This window comes from Budorcas taxicolor, chromosome 1, assembly GCF_023091745.1.
Source record: "Budorcas taxicolor isolate Tak-1 chromosome 1, Takin1.1, whole genome shotgun sequence".
Classification (NCBI taxonomy): Eukaryota; Metazoa; Chordata; class Mammalia; order Artiodactyla; family Bovidae; genus Budorcas; species Budorcas taxicolor.
Genome location: NC_068910.1, coordinates 121,598,105 through 121,618,512, shown reverse-complemented (window position 1 = coordinate 121,618,512; position 20,408 = coordinate 121,598,105). Strand labels below are relative to the sequence as shown.

Here is a 20,408-nt window from a genome sequence, read left to right as displayed (position 1 = left end):
CCAACCTGTTCCTATTCACTATCAATGAATCAGGCCAAGCTATACATTTTGACCACAGTTATATTTTGGTACAATTGTAAATAGCAAAAGAGGACCTACTCAGTTCATGTACATATCGCAGGACTACTCTCTCTGGATTATTTCAACAGTGCTGTAAAAAAGTTCTCTCAGTCCTAAGCTGAAGTGAGTATTACTGGTATTTCTTCAGCTACTTTGAAAGTGAATGTAACAATGAAGGACTTTCTCATATTTAAGCTGTTGTTACGTGTGTGGTTAGTTGTTCAGTCATGTCCATCTCTTTACAACCCCATGGATGTAGCCCACCAGGCTCCTCTGTCCATGGGATTCTACAGGCAAGAATCGTGGAGTGTGTAGCCATTCCCTTCCCCAGGACCTGGGTCTCCTGCATTGCAGGCAGTTTCTCTACTGTCTGAGCCTCCAGGGAAGCCCAATTAAAATCAAAAGCTGTGCCATAAAAAGAAAGAGAGAATGAAGGAATATCATAGTATATGTGTGTGTTTGTGCATGTATGTGTATGGACTTGGGTAGAGTAAGAGAGGTACATGTCTGCGGGAATCAGAGGACACATAAAATACTGCTAAAGAAAGTAAATTGAAAGAGAGACCTAGATTTAATTAAAGTATTTTTTAGGCTTGTGGCTTAGACGGTAAAGCGTCTGTCTACAATGCGGGAGACCTGATCCCTAGGTTGGGAAGATCCCCTGGAGAAGGAAAAGGCAATCCACTCCAGTACTAATGCCTGGAAAATCCCATGGACAGAGGAGCCTGGTAGGCTACAGTCCATGGGGTCGCAAAGAGTCGGACACGACTGAATGACTTCACACACATGACAGACACAGTGCTAGATGCTAGAGTGTTCAAAGCAAATGAGTCTTGCAACTTGCCCTCAAGAGATCTCTCAATCAAGCAAACAGAAATATGTAAAAATAGATCCATAAATGTTTACAGCTATGATCAGTTCAGTTCAGTCACTCAGTCATGTCCAACTCTTTGTGACCCCATGAACCGCAGCACGCCAGGCCTCCCTGTCCATGACCAGTTCCCAGAGTCTACCCAAACCCATGTCCATCAAGTCAGTGATGTCATCCAACCATCTCATCCTCTGTCGTCCCCTTCTCCTCCTGCTCTCAATCTTTCCCAGAATCAGGGTCTTTTCAAATCAGTCAGCTCTTTGCATCAGGTGGCCAAAGTATTGGAGCTTCAGTTTCAGCTATCAGTCCGTCCAATGAACACCCGGGACTGAGCTTTGGATGAACTGGTTGGATGTCCTTGCAGTCCAAGGGACTCTCAAGAGTCTTTTCCAACACCACAGTTCAAAAGCTTCAATTCTTTGGCGCTCAGCTATCTTTATAGTCCAACTCTTACATCCATACATGACCACTGGAAAAACCATAGCCTTGACTAGACGGACCTCTGTTGGCAAAGTAATATCTCTGCTTTTTAATGTGCTGTCTAGGTTTGGTCATAGCTTTCCTTCCAAGGAGTAAGCGTCTTTTAATTTCACAGCTGCAATCACCAACTGCAGTGATTTTGGAGCCCAGAAAAATAGTCAGCCACTGTATCCACTGTTTCCCCATCTATTTGCCATGAAGTGATAGGACTGGATGCCATGATCTTTTCTGAATATTGAGCTTTAAGCCAACTGTTTCACTCTCTTCTTTCACTTTCATCAAGAGACTCTTTAGTTCTTCTTCAGTTTCTGCCATAAAGGTGGTGTCATCTGCATATCTGAGGTTATTGATATTTCTCCTGGAAATCTTGATTCCAGCTTGTGCTTCCTCCAGCCCAGCATTTCTCATGATGTACTCTGCATATAAGTTAAATAAGCAGGGTGACAATATACAGCCTTGACGTACTTCTTTTCCTATTTGGAACCAGTCTGTTGTTCCATGTCCCTTTATGATAGAAGTGCTTAAAAGGTAAATATGGGACACAAGCAAAATGTATTGGAGGTAAGAGGAATCCTGAACTGAGAAATGGTCATAAGAAAATTTTCCACGTGGATACCACTAATCTGATAGCCAGTGAGAGGAAATGAAACATTATTCTTAACTATGGTACGACCTACCTCTATTCCTGAATACGTGATAATAGAGCTTAGTTAGGGATTCTGGGTCGGGAATTTAGATAACCAAGAGAGAGAGTCTTTAGGCAGCCCAAACCTGCCCAACTCTGTGTACTGTCCTGGGCATAAAGCTCTCCTCACTATGAGTTTGGACTGGAAGATGTCTTGAAATCCATTGACATTCAGACTTTCTTTTTGCCACATAGAAAAATACTCTGGGTGATATTTTAAAGGGTCATGGATAATTAAATCTTCACTGTTTTTCTCATTTGTAATAAAAATGGACAAAATAATTTAAAATCAGTGAGAGTATAGAGAATATTGACTTTCACAAAGCTAACATATGCAAGTATTTAGCTATATCTAATGTTTATTTGGGCTTCCCTGGTGGCTCAGATGGTAAAGAATCCACCTGCATGCGGGATACCTGGGTTCAATCCCTGAGTTCAGAAGGTCCCCTGGAGAAGGGAAGGGTTACCCACTCCAGTATTCTGGTCTGGAGAATTACATGGACTGTACAGTCCATGGGGTCGCAAAGAGTCAGACAGAACTGAGCGACTTTCACTTCACTTCACTTCAATATCTATTTACAATGTCAGTTTTCAGGCCCAGATATTTAGAGAAGGTCTGATCAGATAGTAGCTTACTAGAGAACATTTCATTGTTAGATTTTTACTTAGAAATTAGCTTGTAATCTGTCGATTTTCAGATACAAGGCACTGAAGATTTCACAAAGGTAACAATTGTTCAAACTTCGATTTATTCGAAAAGATTCAGGTGGAACACTAGAAAGTATATAGCTTCACATAAACCAGCTGATCCAACAACATCAGGTATGTAAGTTAGAATTCTTTGAATAATTGGGAACTTATTTTTTTTTTATGAAATAACCCTATAGTATTTGGAAACTTGTATGCACTCAGCCTAAAGTATTGAGGAATCTTTTAACTGCCATATTTGATATCCAATGTGTGAACTATGACTGAGAATATCTAAGTTATAGTTAGAAATTATTCTATACTTAATCTATAAAATAAATACATAATTATAATAAGTATCATATATTATAAACATTGTAAGTATATAAAAATAAAATGAAGAAAAGATTGATGAGGAAATTTCTAGTTCTTTCCAAAAGTTAAAATATTTTATATAGCAGTAATAATGAAAATGTTGTTGTGTTGTCTGAATAACAGAGATATAAATCATAGACCTGAATAAATAACCTTATTATAAGACTATTCTCCATACAAATTTTGCATGAATGAAACTGAATCATAATATAAATGATTATTTAATAACTGCTATAAGCTATTGATTAAAATTTGGAAAATAAATTTGAGATAGTTTTAAAAATTGAGTTATATTTGAATTATGGACTAAATATTCTTTAATATTTTTTACTTCTCTGAAATATTACCAATCAAGAGATCAACAAAGGACAGTTCATGGAAGAAAAGTTTTATTGAAAATAAAATGTAGACAAAAGTTCAACACTACTAATATTTAAAGAAACAAATTAAATATTAGCCTATTTCATTATGAGATTTTTAAAGTATTATAATGACTAAAGCTCAAAAAATGTAGTGAGTGGGAGAGAGGTTTAAGAGAAAGGGGGATTTATGTATACTTATGCCTGATTCATATATATGGATGGTCATGTATGGATGTGAGAGTTGGACTGTGAACAAAGCTGAGCACCGAAGAATTGATGCTTTTGAACTGTGGTGTTGGAGAAGACTCTTGAGAGTCCCTTGGACTGCAAGGAGATCCAATCAGTCCATCCTAAAGGAGATCAGTCCTGGGTGTTCATTGGAAAGACTGATGCTGAAGCTGAAACTCCAGTATGTTGGCCACCTCATGAGAAGGAGTTGACTCATTGGAAAAGACTCTGATGCTGGGAGGGATTGGGGGCAGGAGGAGAAGGGGATGACAGAGGATGAGATAGTATGATGGCATCACCGACTCGATGGACATGAGTTTGAGTGAACTCCAGGAGTTGGTGATGGACAGGGAGGCATGGCGTGCTGCGATTCATGGGGTCGCGAAGAGTTGGACACGACTGAGCGACTGAACTGAACTGAACTAACTGATGCCCGATTCATGTTGTTGAATGCAGAAACCAACACAACATTGTAAAACAATTATCTTCCAATTAAAAATAAATTCAAAAACTTTTTAAAATGTAGTTTTACTGATATACATTCTTATCTTGACACCAGTACAAATTGATCAAATAAGTTTACCACAAGATTCCAAAAGCCCTAAAAGTGTTTATGTCCCTTGCTTAAATAATGTAATTTCTAAATATGTCAATTATATCTCAATAAAGATAAATTAATAATATAATTTCTAGACATTTATTGTAAATAAAGCAAAAAGTAATTAAGCTAATTAAGCATTATTTATAAGAATAAAAATTAGAAGTTATCAAAATGTCTATACAGTAGTAAAGTTAATAAAACTAAAGCTGATTCTCTGAGAAGATAAATAAAATCGACAAACCATTAGCCAGACTCATCAAGAAAAAAAGAAAGAAGAGTCAAATCAACAAAGTTAGAAATGAAAAAGGAGAGGTTACAACAGACAATGCAGAAATACAAAGGATTATAAGAGACTATTATGAACAGCTATATAGCAATAAAATGGATAACCTGGAAGAAATGAACAGATTCTTAGAAAAGTTCGATCTTCCAAGACTGAACCAGGAAGAAATAGAAATTATGAACAACCCAATTGCAAGCACTGAAATTGAAGCTGTGATCAAAAATCTCCCAAAAGACAAAAGCCCAGGACCAGATGGCTTCACAGGAGAATTCTATCAAACATTTAGAGAAGAGCTAATGCCTATCCTTCTAAAACTTTTTCAAAAAATTGCAGATGAAGGAACACTTCCAAACTCATTCTACAAGGCCACCATCACCCTGATACCAAAACCAGACAAAGACAACACGAAAAAGAAAACTATAGGCCTATATCACTGATGAACATAGATGCAAAAATCCTCAACAAAATTTTAGCAAACAGAATTCAGCAACATATCAAAAAGCTCATACACCATGATCAAATAGGATTTATTCCAGGGATGCAAGGATTCTTCAATATATGCAAATCAATCAATGTGATACACCATATTAATAAACTGAAAGATAAAAACCATATGAAAATCTCAATACATGCAGAAAAAGCCCTTGACAAAATTCAGCATCCATTTATGATTAAAATCTTCAAAAATGGGCTTAGAGGGAACCTACCTCAACATAGTAAAGGCCATATATGATAAGCCTAGAGCAAACATTCTCAATGGTCAAAAATTGAAAGCATTCTCCTAAGATCAAGAACAAGACAAGGGTATCCACTTTCACCACTATTATTCAACATAGTTCTGGAAGTCCTAGCTACAGCAATCAGAGAAGAAAAAGAGATGAAAGGAATTTAGATCAGAAAAGAAGAAGTAAAGCTCTCACTATTTGCAGATGACATGACATAGAAAACCCTAAAGACAGTCTCAGAAAATTACTAGAGCTAATCAGTGAATTTAGTAAAGTTGCAAGATACAAAATCAATACACAGAAATCACTTGCATTTCAATAAAGTCACAATGAAAAATCAGAAAAAGCAATTAAGTAATCAATCCCATTCACCATTGCAACAAAAAAAAATAAATAGCTAGGAATACACTCACCTAAGGAGACAAAAGAACTGTACACAGAAAATTATAAGACACTAATGAAAGAAATCAAAGATGACATAAACAGATGGAAAGATATTCCATGTTCCTGGGTAGGAAGAATCAATATTGTGAAAATTATTATACTAGCAAATGCAATCTACAGATTCAATGTGATCCCTATCAAATTACCAATTACATTTTTCACAGAACTAGAATAAAAATTTCACAACTCATATGAAAACAAAAGATCCTGAATAGCCAAAGCAGTCTTGAGAAAGAAGAAAGGAGCTGGAAGAATCAACCTTCTAATTTCTGATTATACTACAAAGCTACAGTCATCAAGACAGTATGGTACTGGCACAAAAACATAAATATAGACCAATGGAACAAGATCAGAAGCTCAGAAATAAACTCATGCACCTATGGGTACCTTATTTTTTACAAAGGAGGCAAGAATATACAATGGGGCAAAGACAGCCTCTTCAATAAATGGTACTGGGAAAACTGGACAGCTACATGTGAAAGAATGAAATTAGAACACTTCCTAACACCATACACAAAGATAAACTCAAAATCGATTAAAGACCTAAATGTAAGACCAGAAATTATAAAACTCTTAGAGGAAAACATAGGCAGAACACTCGATGACATAAGTCAAAGCAGGATCCTCTGTGACCCACCTCCTCAGTTCAGTTCAGTTGCTCAGTCGTGTCTGACTCTGCAACCCCATGAATTGCAGCACGCCAGGCCTCCCTGTCCATCACCAACTCCTGGAGTTCACTCAGACTCACGTCCATCGAGTCAATGATGCCATCCAGCCATCTCATCCTCTGTCGTCCCCTTCTCCTCCTGCCCCCAATCCCTCCCAGCATCAGAGTCTTTTCCAATGAGTCAACTCTTCTCATGAGGTGGCCAAAGTACTGGAGTTTCAGCTTTAGCATCATTCCCTCCAAAGAAATACCAGGGTTGATCTCCTTCAGAATGGACTGGTTGGATCTCCTTGCAGTCCAAGGGACTCTCAAGAGTCTTCTCCAACACCACACTTCAAAAGCATCAATTCTTTGGCACTCAGCTTTCTTCATAGTCCAACTCTCGCATTCATACATGACCACTGGAAAAACCAGAGCCTTGACTAGACGGACCTTTGTTGGCAAAGTAATGTCTCTGCTTTTGAATATGCTCTCTAGGTTGGTCAGAACTTTTCTTCCAAGGAGTAAGCGTCTTTTAATTTCATGGCGTAATGGAAATAAAAACGAGTAAACAAGTGGGACCTGATGAAACATAAAAGCTTCTGCACAGCAAAGGAAACTATAAGCAAGGTGAAAAGAGAACCCTCAGAATAGGAGAAAATAATAGCAAATAAAACAACTGACAAAGGATTAATTTCCAAAATATCCAAGCAGCTCATACAATGCAATACCAGAAAAACAAACAACCCAATCAAAAAGTGGGAAAAAGACCTAAACACACATTTCTCCAAAGAATACATACAGATGGCTAACAAACATATGAAAAAATGCTCACCATTGTTCATTATTACAGAAATGCAAATCAAAATTACAATGAGGTATCACCTCACACTAGTCAGAATGGCCATCATCAAAAAGTCTACACTCAATAAATGCTGGAGAGGGTGTGGAGAAAAAGGAATGCTCTTGCACTGTTGGTAGTAATGTAAATAGATACGGTCACTATGGAAGACGGTATGGAGATTCCTTAAAAAACTAGGAATAAAACCACCATATGACCCAGCAATCCCACTCCTAGGCATATACTCTGAGGAAATCACAATTGAAAAATACCCATGTATCCCATTGTTCATTGCAGCACTATTTGCAATAGCTAAAACATGGAAGCAACCTAGATGTCCATTGACAGATGAATAGATAAAGAAGTTGTGGTACATATACACAATGAAATATTACTCAGCCATAAAAAGGAACATATTTGAGTCAGTTTTAATGAGACTGATGAACCTAGAACTTATTATACAGAGGGAAGTAAGTCAGAAAGAAAAAGATAAATATCATATTCTAATGCATATATATGGAATCTAGAAAAATGGTACTGAAGAAATTTATTTACAGGGCAGCAATGGAGAAACACAGAGACATAGAGAATAGATTTATGGACATGGGGAGAGAGGAGAAAGTGAGATGTATGGAAAGAGTAACATGAAAACTTACATTACCATATGTAAAATAGATATAGCCAATGGGAATTTGCTGTATGGCTAAGGAAACTCAAACAGGGGTTCTGTGTCAACCTAGAGGGGCGGGATGGAGAGGGAGATGGGTAGGAGCTTCAAAAGGGAGGGTATATATGTATACCTATGGCCGATTCATGTTGAGGTTTGACAGAAAACAACAAAATTCTGTAAAGCAATTATCCTTCAATAAAAAAATTAATTTAAAAAAGAAAAAAGTAATTAAGGTAATTAAGCATTATTTATAAGAATAGAAATAAGAAGTTATCAAGATGTCTAATGATAAATGAATGGTTAATTAAATTAACACAATTGAATGCTTAATAAGCATTAAACAATTAATTTCCCAGGTAGTACCTTGGAAAAGACCAATGATACATGTCAAGTAAAAGTAGCACTGATACAACATTGTCTTGCTAATTTTAAACAAATTTTATCTTTATTGTGTTACAATTATAAACTTTTGAATCCATGTGAACACAATACTGTCATTCCATGGGTCCCCACTGATCTCCATATTAAGTAGAATTAGGACATAGTACGGGAAATTTCATCATCTGCTCATTCTTCAGCCACCTTCCCTCCCCACAATCGAAAATGTGGCCATACCAAACGGCTAATGGTTCACATAATATGAGGGATCTCATGGTCTCTCGTTCCTGAACCTTTGCACATTTTTTTCCCTTCCTTCTGCCTAGAACCCTCTAAAAGTGCTTGCCCCCACATCTCCCCATTCCATGGAGTAAAATTCTTGTTGCTTAAATCTCAGTATCACCGATACATCCCAAATTCACAGAACTGCACTTTCCCTGTGCTCCCATAGCCCATTATGCACACAGTCCTATTTTCCCATCATGTATTTTTTTGTTTGTATGTTTGCTGATCTGTCTTCTCCAAGAGAGCACAGATGATCATTCATTTGCTTTCTTATGTATCCTCATTGCTTAACAATGGGCCTGGCAGGCTCAATACATATTGATATAAAAGTACTTTGGCGATGGTGGGACAGTAAAGTCTCTGTACTTTCCAAACTTTCTGCACATTTGTTACACAATCTCTATAATAAAAGATGTTTAATCTCTTTTTTTTTTAAGTGATCCCATTTCCTACCAACTGAAATTGCCACCAATTTCAGATCACAGTGACTTGAAATTGGTTGAATTGGATAGTTGGACTAATTAATACGGTTGTTTGTTTCAGTGTTTGAATTAACGTAGTCTTTTCTGAAGGAGCTGAGTCCAGAACATGTGAATATCCCCTTCCAGAAGAGACACATACTCAATTTGAAGCAGGTGAAAATGGAACACATGAAAATCTCTCTCAAGAAGAGACATATACTCAGGTAAACTGAGAAATAGAATGAAAACACAGTCAGTTCTTCATATCCTAGAACACAGAACATGTGGCTCCTGGGCCCTGACTGTACTATGTCATTGTACATAAGGGATTTGAGCATCCCTTGATATTGGTATTCATGGGAAGAGGGAGCGCTGTCCCGGAACTAGGGCCCTGCAAGTACCTAAAGACAACTGGACCTCACTAGATCTCCATCAGCCTAGCTGGGCCTCACTAGATCTCCATCAGCCTAACTGTAGACTGGATTTTAGGGAGTTCCAAGTGAGGTAGAGAATTTATTTTTATTTCTAGTCTTTTCCAAGCTTGTAGTATTGTCCCAGGAGATGCTAATTATAATACCCAGAATATGAGAAATAGCTGCTACAAATGAATACATCAGAAAATTGTATATTTGATTGTTAAAGACATTTTACATCGATTCAGTCCACTTACTCTATTAGCAGAAGGCATCAAACTCAAAACACGTTCTTCTTCTCCCCTGAAACTTGCCTCACGAGTATATGTTGAATGAAAGGTTATTAAAAGTTCCATGAGGGACATTGAAGGTGTTTTATTCATGTCCGTCTTTAACTCAAATGTGTCCAAGTTCCCAGGTCTTGAAGAGCCCAACACTCTTCTTTAATACATAAATTCTCATTCTACGTAAAAGCAGGAAGTTCAGTTTATCCTTGAGTTTTAGAGTCTTCCTGGGGAAGTTTTCCCTCAAACACTCCCTAGTTGTTGCTTGTTGCCTCAAACTGCTGACTCAATAGCCTAGGGGTTGAGAGTGTGGGGTGTAGCATGAAAGTCTCTGGTTTGCTTACTGATTCCATCACAATTAGCCATGTGACCTTGAACAAATTTGTCAACCTGCCTTAGCATCATTCTCCCTGTCTATAAAACAGATAGAATAATAAGTCACTTTCATATGGTGCTGCCATGGAGATTAAAGAAATGGGAGGTACACCACAAAGTATTTGAGACTGCTTCTTAACATTGTAAACTGCTTCTCCAAATGTCTTTTGCTCTTCCCATATTAACTTTCTTAAAGAAAACCATGAATATAATCACCTCCTCTAATTCTCCCAAACATAGTTTCTGCTAAAGACTAGGAAATAACAAAGGGAAATTACAGTTAATAAATAAACAAAAAAATGATGAGGAAAACACTTAAGATAAAATATAAGATGGCTCCTTCCTGCTTACTGATTAAGCCATCTTTCTCCTTAGCCTTGGTAGGCTGCCAAGCTTGTAGGATTTATCTTAATAGCGTATTTGGGGGAATGAAGGGAGGAGCCAGGAAAGCTAATGCTCTCCCAGTACGTAATGTCCCAAACTGCAGCTTTTATTTAATTAAAAAGAAAATGATTTGCATGAGAGCTGTTAACACAGAGGAAGTAGTTTGAAAGTGAGAGTCCATTAAATGGTAGAAATATCAGCTAGTTAGACATACAGAGAAGATCAACAAATTCTGTTATTTAATAAATGCTTGTTCTCCCTGATGGTAAATCTTGGTTGTGTTTCTGAGTCAACTCCCTTCCCTCTCCCCTCAAAGTTTTCCCTGATTACTGCCAGCCCAGAACTGTAGCTTTTCCTTTACATCATTAAGAAGCCTGTCACAACATTAAGTGGTTCCTTACAGAGCATTTTGGTCCCCATACAGTGCTGCCACTGCCAGGAGTCCCAGCTGTAGGTCCCCTGACCTACAGACCAGATTTGACACCAGCTCTGTTTTATACATCTTATTAACTTAACTCCTATCTCCATTTTTAGAATCAAGAGCCTACGAAATCAATTGCTAAGATCATGATGGATAAGAGCATCTATAAGAATACCTCAAATAAGCCTAAACGGAAGTCTGGTAAGCTGGTTCAGTTTTCCCAACATGAGTGGGTGCATACGTCTTCCTGGATATGTAGAAGGAAGACAGTTTATTTGCCTTTGTGTGATAATATGCTTATACCACCTTCTACTAGCCAGAAGATTCTTCTACTGGCACTAATTCTAAATTCTAATTGGGAAAATTAACTTTAAAATAAGATTCCTTTATCTGAATTTCTGGAAACTATAGTTTCATGGTTCCCTCTCTTTATTCTGCCATTTAATCTCACATGCAACACTAGTTTCTCCCAGTTTGGTAGGTTGTTTTACAGGCAGCCATGTAATGTGGAAGATATAAGCAGACAATAAGCTATGACTTCCTGCTCAAAAATTTATGTTCTAGTTAAGGAGGCAAAACATACCACACAGAAGGCAGTTAAATGACAATACAATAAACACGGTGGACAGTGTCAACTGAAGCTAAATGAATTCCAAAGAAACAGATAGCTACTAAGCATAGCAAAGTCTTCGTAGAGAAAAGAAGCTGATGCTTAGAACAGAAGACGCAAGAAACCAAGACTTTTAGGAAACAATGAGTAGACCAACCTGGCTGTTGGCAGTACAAAAGGTCGTGTCTGGGGAAATATTTGTGTTTATAGCCGCTGCTTCTTACCTTGGATGAGGGGTATCTCCTCACCTCCGCCCCTCCTAACCTTGAACGTGGAATAGCTCCTCTAGGCCCTCCTGCACCCGCGCAGCCACCGCTCCTCGGACCTGGGGTTGCTCCTCCCGGCCGTTCCTGCGCCGTCGCAGCCTGGCACTCTCGGCTGCTGCCCCTGACCTCGGTCGTGGGGTAACTCCTCTTGGCCGCCGCCCCTCGGGCATGGGGTCCTCCCGGCTTCTGCCCCTGACCTCGGAGGTGGGGTAGCTCCTCTCAGCCACGCTATGTGCGCCGGTCGCAGCCGCCTGCGCTATATGCTGTTTAGACAGGCTGAATTAGACATAACCCCTGGCTACAAAACTTTCACAGTCTAATAAATAAAAAGATATGGCAGAGTGGGGAGCAGAGAGGACTATAGTCCTGTATGCTAAGATAGAAGGCTGTATGAGCACAGGCTTCAGCAATACGTGAACCGTGAGCTTCCAGATTTTCAAGCTGGTTTTAGAAAAGGCAGACAGAGATCAAATTGCCAACATCCGCTGGATCATGGAAAAAGCAAGAGAGTTCCAGAAAAACATCTATTTCTGCTTTATTGACTATGCCAAAGCCTTTGACTGTGTGGATCACAATAAACTGTGGGAAATTCTGAAAGAGATGAGAATACCAGACCACCTGACCTGCCTCTTGAGAAACCTGTATGCAGGTCAGGAAGCAACAGTTAGAACTGGACATGGAACAACAGACTGGTTCCAAATAGGAGAAGGAGTACCTCGAGGCTGTATATTGTCACCCTACTTATTTAACTTCTATGCAGAATACATCATGAGAAATGCTGGACTGGAAGAAACACAAGCTGGAATCAAGATTGCGGGGAGAAATATCAATAACCTCACATATGCAGATGACACCACCCATATGGCAGAAAGTGAAGAGGAACTAAAAAGCCTCTTGATGGAAAGTGAAAAAGGAGAGTGAAAAAAGCTGGCTTAAATCTCAACATTCAGAAAACGAAGATCATGGCATCTGGTCCCGTCACTTCATGGGAAATAGATGGGGAAACAGTGTCAGACTTGGGCTCCAAAATCACTGCAGATGGTGACTGCAGCCATGAAATTAAAAGACGCTTAGTCCTTGGAAGAAAAGTTATGACCAACCTAGAGAGCATATTCAAAAGCAGAGACATTACTTTGCCAACAAAGGTCCGTCTAGTCAAGGCTATGGTTTTTCCTATGGTCATGTATGGATGTGAGAATTGGACTGTGAAGACAGCTGAGCACTGAAGAATTGATGCTCTTGAACTGTAGTGTTGAAGAAGACTCTTGAGAGTCCCCTGGACTGCAAGGAGATCCAACCAGTCCATTCTGAAGGAGATCATTTGGAAGGAATGATGCTAAAGCTGAAACTCCAGTACTTTGGCCACCTTATGCGAAAGTTGACTCATTGGAAAAGACTCCGATGCTGGGAGGGATTCGGGGCAGGAGGAGAAGGGGACTTCAGAGAATGAGATGGCTGGATGGCATCACTGACTCGATGGACATGTGTCTGAGTGAATTCCGGGAGTTGGTGATGGACAGAGAGGCCTGGTGTGCTGCGATTCATGGGGTCACAAAGAGCTGGACACGACTGAGCGACTGAACTGAACTGAACTGTATGACCTTCAGATAAATTTTTTATCTCCATTTAAAAAACATTAACTGTTGAATACCACTCTCTCTGACAAAGATTGTATTTTAAAATAGATTTAAAGGCTAATTGTAAAAGGTGTTTGAAAGAATTATTTGCAACACAACGAATATCTTTACCTTGGGAAAATGTGTACAAAATAATGAGGAAAACACTATGATACCAACAGGCAAACTTATGAACAGCCAATTCAGGGAAAAGACAATACCCAAAATGTGGAGAAAATTAAAAAAGCAAAACTAAACAACAACAAAGAATTAACATTTTTTAAAGAACTATTTTTATGAAATGGTAAATTATTTTCTTTGAAATAAATGAAAATAGAATGATACTTGTTTTCTCATATTTAGCTGGTAGAGAAGCAATTTGTCAACAAAAGTCATAAAAATGCTCACACAGTTTGCCTCAGTGATTTCTCTTCTGAAAATCAATCCAAAGAAAGTAATACAAGGTATGCTGCTGCTAAGTCACGTCAGTCGTGTCCGACTTGGTGCGACCCCATAGACGGCGGCTTACCAGGCTCCCATCCCTGGGATTCTCCAGGCAAGCATACTGGAGTGGGTTGCCATTTCCTTCTCCAGTGCATGAAAGTGAAAAGTGAAAGTGAAGTTGCTCAGTCCTGTCCAACTCTTCGTGACCCCATGGACTGCAGCCTACCAGGCTCTTCCATTCATGGGATTTCCCAGGCAGGAGTACTGGAGTGGGTTGCCATTGCCTTCTCCAAATACAAGGTATACAGGTAGGCAAATGTGCAAAATGTCTAATACACTACCATTTCTAGTGACAAAACATTTTAAATCGCCAAAGTGTTCAACAATGAAAAAATGTATAATTTCACTACAGAACATCCATAAAGCAAGGGGTGTCATACTACTACGGTTGAGTAGTTCAACATAAAATGTAAAAGCTGAATTCAAAACTGTATATATAACATGTTTAGTGTAAACAAGGCCAGAAAAGGTAAATCCAAATAATGTAATTAAGAAAGGGAGACTAGGGATGGTCTTATTTATCTCTCTTATTTTATGTGGTTTTATTACTCATAATGAAAAATATGACTGTAAAACCATTAAGAATTATTCAAATATAAATTATTTGAAAGTTGTCTGTTGTCTTTTGTACCACATTTTACACTCAGAAATCCATATTGTTAGGAAACGTGGAAGTGAAAGTGTTAGTTGCTTAGTCGTGTCCAGGTCTTTGCAACTGTAGCATGCCAGGCTCCTCTGTCCATGGAATTCTCCAGGCAAGAAGACTGGAGTAGGTTGCCATTCCCTTCAGCTGGGGGATCTTCCCAACTCAAGGATAGGACCCTGGTCTCCTGCATTGCAGGCAGATTCTTAACCATCTGAGCCACCAGATGGTAATAGACAGAGCCAAAACTCAGTGAGTGATAATGACTCCAGTCAGTTATTCCCACAATGGTAAACCCTCCTCCTGCTAGTCCATAAACTTCCACACCCAGTTCAACAGACCCCAGGGGTTTCTTGGATTCATACTCCCAGTTTAAATCATGCTACCACCCCTTTTGATGACACGTAATTCACATTCAATTGCTCAGCTTCCCTCCTTGGTGTCATTAATAATGACCAGATATTTCTTGTGGCAATAAAACTGACCCTCCAGGACATCCTATTCTGGGTTGTGGGTCAGTGCCAAAAGAGTCCGGAGTTCTTTTGCGTCTGATTGTTTTCTTTCATTTCCGTTTCTTTTAGAAATGTTTTGACAAGGCTGTTTAGAAGACTGGCACGTGTACTAGCCCTGCTGTCATGAGATGCCTCCTGTTTTTGAAGCACCTTTCCCTACCTCAAGAGGGAGCAACTTTGAGTTGAATCCTATGTGGATATTCTTGGTGCCACACTGAAAGAAATTTGGACTTTGCAACTGTTTCATTCAATATATATATATATATATATATTGCAAAATTTCCTGGATTTAAAATATCTATTATTTAAAATATCTAAAACACCCCAGAATATCTTAGAGTAAGTTTTAATTTTAGAACCAGAAAATAAGCTTATGCTACCTGGATAGTTTGTATATTACTCTTAGAAAAAAATGGTTTGATTCACTTTATGAAAATTAAATGCAATTAAAAAGTATTTTAAGTGTTGCTCTTGAACCAAGTGTTGATTTTTGTCATTCATTCAGTGAAGTGTCTTTGCATTTCACTCATCCTGGAAGCCCTCAGTGATTTAAAATAGCAAATAGAAAGGATTTAACCATAGAAAGACTTAACCATGTAAGTTAGCCTTAAATAAAACTTTTGGTGTCCATTTTGTTCATGATTATATTTACAATAGGCAGCACATGATTTTTAAAAATAATCTTAACAGTGAAGAGATATTGCATTGCTTCTGTATGCTGTTATATAACAAATGCTCTACAGTTATAAACTTATGTAATCTTCACAGTAATCATATAAGGTAGGTACTGTTATTTCCAATTTACAAATGAGTAAAGAGTGAATTCAGTACTTTATGGAAAACCTCATAGCTAGTAAGAGGCAGAGCAGAAATTTGATAACAAGTCTACTATTAGTGATTGTACCATATACACCTGCAGTATGGTAGGTCCTGAATAAATACCTGAAGAATAAATAAAAATTTAAATATATATCTTCAGAATCATGCCTCCACCCAGGGGTTGGGAAATGTTATTCCAAACTTTATTCTTGCTACAACTGGTGGTAGGCACATTTTTCAAAGAAGCCAAGTATAGCGATTCCATTCATAAAATGTGCTTGTGGAGGAGATAGTTTGGTTTGTTGCTGTTGGGAAGTCAAATCAAACTGCTATTAGACCTCTCAGGGAGTCCAGTGATTAAGAATCTGCCTGTCAATGCAGAGGACGCAGGTTCAATTCCTGGTCTGGGAAGATCCCCCATGCCACGGGGCAATTAAGCCCACGCACTCTGACAACTGAAGCCTGTGAGCCCTAAAGCCTGTGTTCCACAACAAGAGAAACCATCACAAGGAAAAGCCTGCACACCACAACTAGAGAAAGCCCACACGCAGCAATGAAGACCTAGTACAACCAAAAATTAAAAAAAAAGAAAAAACTGCTGTCACTTCTCTCCAAAACTAACCTCAACAATTTTTTTTTTTTCCGGTGATAGTTACATGACAGCTGTTTTAATATCTGAAGTACTTTTTTATTACTGAGATGTAGTTGATGTAGGATATTATATATTACAGGTGTACATCATAGTAATTCACAATTTTTAAGGTTATATTTCATTTTTAGTTATTCTAAAATGTTGGATATACTTCCTGTATTGTAGCTTATTTATTTTTAAACATAATAGTTTGTATCTTTTAGGTCCCTACCCCTATATTGTCCCTCCCCTCTCCCCCACCTCACTGGTAACCACTGCTCTGTTCTCTATATCTGAGAGTCTGTTTCCTTTTTTTTTTATAGTCACTAGCTCATTTTATTTTTAGATTCCACATATAAGTTATATGTATTTGACTTTCTCTGTCTGACTTATTTCACTTAGCATAATACCATAAGGATCTTATTAATGAGTACCCTTTCCTGAATTCTGAACCAAGTGAAAATTAAGACAAAGGATTGAGGCAATTAGAACCTAAAACAAACATATCCCACCCTGCCCTCCCCACACATACTTCTTTATTAGTGACTGAATTGACTTATAATACATGGTTGCCTTTTGACCCCCAGATTTGGACAGTTTTACTACTGTGAGCATTTATCATTAAGCTTACTACATAGCTGAGAACAGCAAAAACTAAGGTTTCTAAAGGTGAGATCACTCCCAAAAGAAATCATAAAGAAGGGGCCAAACAAGAACATCCAGATTCTGCTTCCAAATTCAACCTGATAAGCCACTCCACCTCAGCAGAATGAATGAAGAGGTGGTGACAGGCCAGGAATGCTAAGGCAAAAGAGAGTGAAGCCCTTGATCTGGAACCAGACACCAGGAGGGAGAAGGGCTGTCCAGCGGTAGTCACCACTGAAAGTGAGAGCAGTGTGCATGAGACACTCTTCTGAGAGCTTTGCCCTCGTTTCAGCTTGGGCAATCACTACACAAACTGTGGGGGGTGGGCACTAGTAATGGAGCTTAAAGAATTCAGAAAATTACTCAAAGTCACAGCTAGATGTGAGGACACTTGGACTTACATCCCCCAAATGAATTCAGAATACTTTACAATGCTTTTTAAGTTCTCTAGATTTTATTTTGGAAATCTAAGCCATTGGAGAAGAGAAAGACATATTCCACAAATATTAGTCATTGTCAATGTCTGACTAGGAACATGTCCTTGAGTGTAAACATCTCCACGTGGGGAAAAAAGCCTGCACAAGGCACTGAGATGTGAAATAAACTCAGTACCTTACAAGGTGTATACCACCCTGCTCAGCATATGATGGTTGTGTGCCCAGAACTCCTCCTTCACCAGAAAGAATCTAATGCAGATTTTGGACTGAGAAGGGTGCTTAGAGCTCATTTCCACTAGACTCCTCAGAGGAAGCATACCTGTCTGCCTTTAATATTTTTAGACAAGGGCTTTACTTGGTCTTTTCACCCTTGGGACTTCATTTTTGGCTTAGCTTTTAACTTTTACAGTGGTTAAGCCTAGTTTGTATTTTTTTGCCATGTATATAACTTAATTTTCCATATTCCATGTTAGTCTTACTAATGAAAAATAGGAAACTGCAGAAAAAAAGAACATTCTTCCCAAGGGTCATCCATTCTGAAAAAATAGTCCAAACAATGCCAAGGAAGAGTGCTATACCATCCACCTGCTTGGGTACATTGTAGGAGCCCTCTCAGTGAGCTGAAAAAATTCTCATTTTGTTTCTAAACCATTCCCTTATTATTAAAAATAATCTTTTGTGGTATTATTGCCACCAGGAAATCATATGCTAACACCCCTTCACCAGATAGCAAAATTCCAGCCCCAAATTCACTTAGAGGGATTGGAACTGTGTTACTGCCTCCTTTTAAAACTAGAATTGCGATCATTAAAATGTCTACAAATGACAAATGCAGAAGAAGGTGCAGAGAAAAGAGAACCCTCTTACACCGTTGCTGGGAATAAAAATTGGTGCAGCTACAATGGAAAACAGTACAGAGGTTTCCAAAAAAACTAAAAACAGAGTTGCCATGTGATCTAGCAAGTCCACTCCTGGGCAAATACCCAGACAAAACTATAACTCAAAAAGATATATGCACCCCTATGTTCGTAGTAGCTCTATTTGTAATAAATAAGATACAGAAACAAACTAAATGTCCATCCACAGATGAATAAAGAAAATACAGGGTCTTACTATATAGCACAGGCAACTATATTCTATACCATGTGATAAACCATAATGGAAGAGAAGATGAAAAAGGATATATATATATATATATATATACCTGGGACTTCCCTGGTGGTCCAGTGGTTAAGACTCTGGGGTCCCAATGCAGGGGGGTCTGAGTTTGATCCCTGGTCAGTACACTAGATCCTGCATGCCACAACTAAGACCCAATGCAACCAAATAAAAAAAAATCATTAAAAAAAAAAAAAGATATGTGTGTATAACTGAGTCACTTTGCTGTATAGCAGAAACTAGCACATTGTAAATCAACTACATTTCAACAAAATTTAAAAAAATAAAAACAGCTAAAAACTCCTTTATGAGGAATAATAGCAATTAACAGTCATAGTTTTCAAACACATAACTCTCTGACATTAGCCAGGACTCCTAATCAACTCATATTCTGTACCCAAAAGTATATAGAAAACTATACTCAGGAAAACATCTCAATATTAATCCATCACACAGCCTTCACTCTCTCTATGAGACTTTTTAAAGGAAAAGAAAAATGGTCTTAACTAAGACTTAACAAAGTCTTAACTAAGCTATTATATTCCTGACTCTACAAGCATTCTTAAATAAACCAGTTCTTTCCCAGTCATAAAATGTTCCAAAATTATTTTGCTTAGCATAAATAGCTTTCCCAGCTTCTATTTCTAATCGCAAAGTCTAAAAAGGACTACCTAGAGCTAGATTTATACCATCTAGTATTTTGAGACTGAAAAAGTTCAAAGAATCACTGTTATCCAAAAGGCCTCTAACCTGCCTTGGCAGCTAAAGTCAGATTGGAGTTGAAAGCTCCAACTAAAAGTCATTCGCCATCTGGTTCTGCAAGAATTGAATCATTAGCCAGTGCAGTTGCTGACCTTCTACACACCCTGAAAGGAGTTCAGGGTGGAAATCAAGAATAAGGTACTCTGTGCTCTGGGAAAGCTGGCATATTGAATAAATATTAAACCAGAATGTAATGAGGATCATTGGCTATCCACTAAGGAGATTTCCAGACTTCCCTTGTGGCTCAGACAGTAAACCGTCTGTCTACACTGTGGGAGACCTGGGTTCAATCCCTGGGTGGGGAAGATCCCCTGGAGAAGGAAACGACAACCCACTCCAGTACTCTTGACTGGAAAATCCCATGGGCGGAGGAGCCTGGTAGGCTGCAGTCCATGGGGTCGTGAAGAGTCGGACATGACTGAGTGACTTCACTTCACTTCAAGGAGATTACAAAACTAAAGAAATCTTGCCCTTTTATTAATATATAGCCAAACTAATTCAAAATGTTGTAACCAGTTTTTTCAGAATAAATAATGTCTAGTCCTCAAATAAGAGGACTTGACTCCATTATTTGTCACACATTAGTTATCCTGACTTCATTTGGTAGTATGTTTGCTGATTGTCCTTAAAAGATAAAATTTCCTCTTACCGTTTTACCTGGGGGTAGGTTTGCCATCTGGAGCCAGGAACTAGCTGAAGTTTGATGCCTCTCCTCCCAGGAAAACTGGGAGATAAGAGCCTTGTCTTCTATGGAGATTGAATTTTCAAAAGATGTCCCCTAGGGCCTGGAAGAAACATTCCTGGATTGCTTGTCCACCTCTCAGTCAGTTTGTGAGAAATTGCTCC

At 38.5% G+C, this 20,408-nt stretch overlaps 1 protein-coding gene across 1 annotated transcript in view; it reads left to right on the top strand.

Annotated features, from left to right (window-relative positions):
• SLC9C1 (solute carrier family 9 member C1) overlaps positions 1-11,564 on the top strand; it is a 163,644-nt gene extending 152,080 nt beyond the window's left edge. The window contains exons 28-31 of the mRNA XM_052645033.1: positions 2,795-2,918; positions 9,182-9,306; positions 11,073-11,160; positions 11,524-11,564. Coding sequence (XP_052500993.1) covers positions 2,795-2,918; positions 9,182-9,306; positions 11,073-11,160; positions 11,524-11,564 — 378 coding nt within the window. The remainder of the gene's footprint in view (positions 1-2,794; positions 2,919-9,181; positions 9,307-11,072; positions 11,161-11,523) is intronic.
• Positions 11,565-20,408: the final 8,844 nt, after the last annotated feature.